We start from the raw sequence: 7055 nt of genomic DNA on the forward strand, positions 1-7055 counted from the left end.
CTCACGGCAAATGAAGAAATAAATGTTCCTTTCATTTGTTATAAATTTTACTAGGCAAGTCAGTTAAGAACAGAATGACAGATTTGTACCATGTCAGCTCGGGGGTTTGAACTTGCAACCTTGCAGTTATTAGTCCAATGCTCTAACCACTAGGCCACCCTAACATCAATGATTTTCTTTAATTCATCACTTCACTTTAAAGCTGATAAAATGTATATTGGATTGTATCAGACATTTAACCAGAGCATTTCATTTTAGAATATTGAAAGAGAGAGACTCCTTTGTGTGAAAATAGTGAAAATGTATTTTAATTGTATTTAATTTGAAGCATTTCATGCTTTTAAAAAGGTATACAAGAAACGTCAACAATTGATAATATAGAGTCCAGTCAGAACAAGCCTCTCTCTCGTTATAACTCTTCTCCTAAGAAATATCTCTCCGGAATGCGTAGAGGAATCTGATTCTCCTCATTTATCCCCCTCCTCTGCTGTTGTTCCCCTCTAGATCTCTTCCTCTGTTTCATGTATAAAACAACCGTGGCCAGAAACAGACAGAGCGAGGCCACCATCATGCCCAGGCCTAGCAGCAGGATCAACTGGGTGTGTCTGTCACAGACGGGCATCTCGGAGGGGGTTTCGGAGGGCGTCTGTGCCAGTCTGTATGGCAGGGATCTGGGCATGGTGTCCAGATGGCATGGTTCCAAGGTGTCGTTGACCAGCAGATTGACCCAGACGGTGGTGTGGAGGGGCGCTGGTTTCCCACCGTCAGTCACCACGATGAACAGGTGGTGCATCCCCAGGTCCTTACCCATGAGCCTCTGGGCTAAGGTCACGTTACCAGACCGAGCGTCCAACTGGAAGGGACTGCTGCTGTCACCGTGGTGATGGGATGATGGAGAGGTGCCCGGTGGTTCCCGCGCTGCAATGGTGTATGTGATCTCCGAGTTTAACCCTGAGTCCTTGTCGATGGCGTAGATCTTGGTTACCATGGTGCCCGTGGTGGTCCCCGTGGAGATGGTGAGACACGACAGGTTGCTGCTGGGAAGGATGACCTGGGGCTGGTTGTCGTTGACATCCTCGATGAACACTGTTACCCTGGCGACGGAGGTCAGAGGTGACGGGCGTCCGTTGTCGGTGGCGAGCAGATCTAACTCGTAGCGGTCCTGCTTCTCGCGGTCGACATCGGCCATGCAGCGCAGCGTCCCCTGGGCGTTGTCTATGACGAAGGGGCTGCCACTGCTGTTCACCACCCTCACCTCCACCTCCCCGTTAAGCCCTGCGTCTATGTCTGACACCCCCACCTTCCCCACCTGGGCCAGGGGAGGTATATTCTCAGGGATGAAGAACATGAAGTGAGGGGTGATGAAGACAGGAGCGTTATCATTCTGGTCCAGGACGGTGATCGTCACCATCACAGAGGACTCTAATGGAGGAAAGCCGTTATCTCTGGCTACAATTGTCAGTCTGTGAACATCCTGTTGTTCTCTGTCCAGGGGTACAGAAACTGTCAGCTGACCTGTGTTCTGGTCGATTCTATAAAGGTCTATTGCTGCCGCCGTGTGTGATGGTCGATCCAGTTTGTAAGTGACCTGCCCGTTCTGACCGCTGTCTGCATCCTGCGCCCTGACTTTCAGCAGAGACGCCCCAGGGGGGTTATTCTCCTCTATGTCTATCAGATAGTGACTCTGGAGAAACTGTGGAGCATTATCATTCACATCCACCACCCTCACCTGGATCTCTCTCCTGTGGAAGCCCTGAGCTGCAGGCTCTTCAACATCACCACGCATCACTACAGAAACATGATATTCACTCTTCACCTCGTAGTCTAAAGGCTTTGATGTCGACAGGAGGTATTTGCCATTCTGCCGGCTCAAAGAGAACGGCACCTCTCCTTCAATGGAGAGATACGATGAGCCTCTAACACTACTAGTATCCCCCGGTAGCTCTAGCAAAGCCAAGACAGTGGGGGGCTGGTTTTCCTGCAACACTATCGTCTGGTTTTGATGCTCTGCTATGAACCTGATCTTTATGCCATTCTCCTGGTATTGCGCGGGGAGCAGGGATACGGTTACCTGAGTGTCTGCAGGGGGGCAGTGGGGGCCGCTGGCTAACACTTTCAACACCACCTCCTCTCCCCTGTCACTAACACTGTCACTGTGGCGGTCTCTGAGGTCTCCTCTCAGGCTGATCAGGCCAGTGTGACTGTCCAGACTGAAGAGTTCCCTGGCCCGTTCTGAGACCTTGGGGCTGAGGGAGTAGGTAATGGCACCGTTGGGGCCCAGGTCTAGGTCTGTGGCTCTGACCCTGGCTACTACTGTGTCTCTGGGTGTGTCCTCTGTAATAACCACCTTCTGGGTGCTGCCCAGGGTAAACTCTGGGCAGTTGTCGTTCACGTCAGTCACTTTTATGAATAACGTTGCTGTGGCGCTTAGTGGGGTAAAGCCACAGTCTGTTGCCACTAGAGTCATCTCATGAAGATCCTGCTTCTCGCGGTCTAGTCCTTGTCGCACAACCAAAAAGAAAATGGCCAGTTCATCTTCTTCTTCTACTGTCACACTGAAAAACCCACCGGCTCCACCTAGGTGGTACTGCAGCTGTCCGTTACGTCCCATGTCTCTGTCCTCTGCCTGGTCGTCCAATAAGAAACTGGTCCCTACAGCCACATCCTCAGAGACACTCAGATGGATCTCAGTGTTGTCAAAGTGAGGAGCGTGGTCATTGATGTCCTCTACTACTACCATGAACTTCACCAGCTCTGCCTCAGGGCCCACGATGGCGTCGTGTGGGACGATACACTCCTCAGCCTGGAGTTGGTCAGGACACAGGGCCTCTCGGTCCATCCTGCAATAGATAGATGGATAAATTACTGTTACAACATACACTATATATACAAAAGTACGTGGACACCCCTTCAAATTAGTGGAATCGGCTATTTCAGCCACACCCGTTGATGATAGGTGTGTAAAATCGAACAGACAGCCATGCAATCTCCATGGACAAACATTGGCAGTATAATGGCCCGTACTTAAGAGCTCAGTGACTTTAACGTGGCACCATAATAGGATGCCACCTTTCCAACAAGTCAGTTAGTCAAATTTCTGCCCAGCTAGAGCTGCCCGGACAACTGTAAGTACTGTTATCGCGGCTGTGGTAGGCCACACAAGCTCACAGAACGGGACCACCGAGTGCTGAAGCGTGTAGGGTGTAAAAATCGTCCGTCCTCGGTTGCAACACTCACTACCGAGTTCTAAACTGCCTCTGGAAGCAACGTCAGCACAATAACGATTATTCGGGAGCTTCATAAAATGGTTTTCCATGGCCGAGCAGCTGCACACAAGCCTAAGATCACCATGCGCAATGCCAAAGCTCACCACCATTGGACTCTGGAGCAGTGGAAACGAGTTCTCTGGAGTGATGAATCTCGCTTCACCATCTGGCAGTCCGATGGATGAATCTGGGTTTGGCGAATGCCAGGAGAACGCTACCCGCCCCAATGCATAGTGCCAACTGTAAAGTTTGGTGGAGGAGGAATAATGGTCTGGGGCTGTTCTTCATGGTTTTGGCTAGGCCCCTTAGTGAAGGGAATTCTTAACGCTAGGGCATACAATGACATTCTAGATGATTATGTGCTTCCATCTTTGTGGCAACAGTTTGGAGAAGGCCCTTACCTGTTTCAGCATGACAATGCCCCTGTGCACAAAGCGAGGTCCATACAGAAATTATTTGTCGAGATTGGTGTGGAAGAACTTGACTGTCCTGCACAGAGTCCTTACCTCAACCCCATCGAAAACCTTTGGGATTAATTAGTATGCCGACTGCGAGCCAGACCTAATCGCCCAACATCAGTACCCGACTTTACTAATGCCCTTGTGGCTGAAATGTTCCAACATCTAATAGGAACGCCTTCCCAAAGGAGTGGAGGCTGTTATATCAGCAAAGGGGGGACCAACTCCATATTAATGCCCATGACTTTGGAATGAGATGTTCGACGAGCAGGTGTCCACATACTTCTGGTCACATAGTGTAGATAATTACTTTGCTACTAGTCAAGAGGAAGTGTCTTTATCAGCAGCCGCTATACATTACAAACATACAGCAATAACAAATGTCAAATAAGTGCAGAAATCCATCCAGTTATGTAAAGAAACAGTCAGAAGGCCTGTAGGCTACCACATCTAGAATGAGTTTCCATAAATAACCACCTGTTGTCGGTGGTGTAGACATCCCCTGTCCCCTGGTCCACCCTGAGGTAAAACTGGGTCAGGAGCTGGTAAAGGGGGGGGAACGTGGACCCGATGGACCCGACCCGGACCCCAGCCTCCTGCTCCTCTGGAACCGAGAGCCGAACAGAACCGTAGCACAGGATCTGCCTGAGATGGACCGTGACTAGCACGTTCTAAAGGAGAACATAGAAATGAAAACGTAGGACTTGGAACACTAGAAGACATTGGTGTGAAGTAAACCACTGATATGTACCACGTTCTAAAGGAGAACCTGAATAGGGAATTTAAACACTGGAGAGAAATTGTTGTGTGGAGAAAAAACATTCATCTGAGGAAATTATAATCCTTGGAATTTCCCCCTGAAGTAGGCTAGGATGAAAAAATCTCCCTTCGTTTAATGATCTATTATCAACAGTGACATTTCTACATCAGTGGCTCCTTTAAAACAAGGGACTGTTCCTGAGTCCTAAATGGCACCCTATTTCGTATTTAGTGCAGTACTTCTGACCAGGACCCAGTGAACTACTTCTGACCAGGACCCAGTGCAGTACTTCTGACCAGGACCCAGTGCAGTACTTCTGACCAGGACCCAGTGAACTACTTCTGACCAGGACCCAGTGAACTACTTCTGACCAGGACCCAGTGAACTACTTCTGACCAGGGCCCAGTGCAGTACTTCTGTGCACTATTTGGGGAATTAGGGTGGCATTGGGGACAAATCCTGTGTGTGCAGCAGTATTGTAATATAATCTGATGCATCTCACCCCCCACCCCCCCTCCCCCATCCACTTACTATTCAAACCTACTGCACCATGACTAATGACAAAACATGCTTGTGGAATTATAAAGAATAATTATAAAAAAGCACTTAACAAAACACATGCAGATAATTTACATTACAATTGACATATTTACATGATGATGTTCCATATGAAATAATAGTGAATAAAAGCTATCCTCGAGCATTATTCTTTATACACCCAAGGAGTGTAAAGAGGGTCTTCTTTTTCATGTGCTCCCAGTCACAACAGTAACCCATTAACTCAAGGACAATATCCCATAACCAGTGACCTATCACCCATATACTAGCTCCCTGTGATATGAGAGCTACCAAAACAAGGACCAAGTAATGATCAACAATAATACTATGCTGCCAGAGTAACTAAATAAACAGGCTACGAATGAATGTAGTCATGAATGTCATATTGCCTTCTATTAGCTTCCAGAGAAAACTATTAATCAGTCTGAGTCAATGCATGAACGAGATGATGTAGTCACAGATACTGCACTCATATTGACCTATGGCGGTTCACTGACCTTTGGTGAACTAATATTTATTAGACAATTACATAGATACAAGATATGATATGACAGATGATATGACAGATACATTGCCGTACAGTGATTCATTAATTAAGCAATAAGAAAAATTCTCTAATGATTGACTGACCTGAAGGAGTACAGCCCAGTTCATATTTTCATCCGTCCCATGGCCCGTAGCCTACACACATGACACCTGTCTGGGTTTCCTCTGCCTCCACCTCTGCTAAGAGTAGGAAGACTGGGGCTGGAGGTAGCTGTACCTGTAGCCTACCTGGATACTGTTAATACCGTCTACTCCTCTCCCACCCCTCCCACCTGTCACTCTGCCAGACTAGTGTAGGGAGGAAGACTGGGGCTGGAGGTGGGGTTGTACACCTACTGCCTTATTTGGGCACTGCTATGCTAACACACACACCTGCTGCCCCTCCCACTACTGTAACTTAATGAGCTGATTGGACAGTTTGCAGTAGCAAATTAGAACAACTGGTTAGTCAGTATTCTTTGCACTACAGGTAACTGAATAACCTGATTTGACAGTATTCTTTAACTTCTTCCTGTACCCTTTATATCTGGTTTAGTGGTTTGAGGAATTGACCAATTGAAAGTAAAATGATTATGTAAATGGTTGTGGTGAAAGGAACATGACATACAAAAGGTTCTTCTCTGTAACCGTAGTAACATACTTACTGTTAATCATGATGAGAAACGAGTCAGTTTGAGGACAGCTGTTCCACCACAAAGTTCCAATTCCACCTGTGTCAACTGTGGCCACAAATGGCAAGTGATCACTGTGGTCTCAGAGAGCTTCTCCAATTCTAGTATTGTCCAACCCAGTATAGAAATATGACTTAAAAGGGCTATAATATTTCCTCCCCAGAGGTGTAGGCATAACACCAGTAAGTCAGTCAGTAGGACAGACTTCTACGTTGGCAGTGACATGATTTGTAACGTTTCATTCACAATTCTTGAGTGACCCCTGTTGGTTGGTTCGAGTAGTTTCATGTGACTTTACAACAATGGGCCTTCTACAATGAATATACAGTACCAGGAAAAACGGTTCCAGGCTGTATAAGGGCTATTTGACCAAGGAGAGTGATGGAGTGCTGCATCAGAGGACCTGGCCTCCACAATCACCCGACCTCAACCCAATTGAGATGGTTTTGGATGAGTTGGACCCCAAAGTGAAGGAAAAGCAGCCAAAAAGAGCTCAGCATATGTGGGAACTCCTTCATGACTGTTGGAAAAGCATTCCTCATGAAGCTGGTTGAGAGAATGCCAAGAGTGTGCAAAGCTGTCATCAAGGCAAAGGGTGGCTATTTTGAAGAATCTCAAATATAACATTTATTTTATTTGTTTAACATGTTTTGTTTACTACAAGATTCCATTTGTGTTATTTTATAGTTTTGATGTCTTCACTATTATTCTACAATGTATAAAATATTAAAAATAAAGAAAAACCCTTGAATGAGTAGGTGTGTCCACACATTTGACAGTTACTGTGGTTTGGGGT

At 46.8% G+C, this 7055-nt stretch overlaps 1 protein-coding gene across 1 annotated transcript; it reads right to left on the bottom strand.

The window, feature by feature from the left end:
- Positions 1–280: 280 nt before the first annotated feature.
- Positions 281–5859, bottom strand: pcdh20 (protocadherin 20). The gene is made up of 3 exons (XM_029662593.1): positions 5673–5859; positions 4202–4395; positions 281–2840 (listed from the first exon to the last, which is right to left on the bottom strand). Exons 1-3 carry the CDS (start codon positions 5694–5696, stop codon positions 410–412), a joined length of 2649 nt encoding a protein of 882 aa, XP_029518453.1. The 5' UTR covers positions 5697–5859; the 3' UTR covers positions 281–409.
- Positions 5860–7055: the final 1196 nt, after the last annotated feature.

Source organism: Oncorhynchus nerka, linkage group LG6, assembly GCF_034236695.1.
Source record: "Oncorhynchus nerka isolate Pitt River linkage group LG6, Oner_Uvic_2.0, whole genome shotgun sequence".
In the NCBI taxonomy this organism is placed as follows: domain Eukaryota; kingdom Metazoa; phylum Chordata; class Actinopteri; order Salmoniformes; family Salmonidae; genus Oncorhynchus; species Oncorhynchus nerka.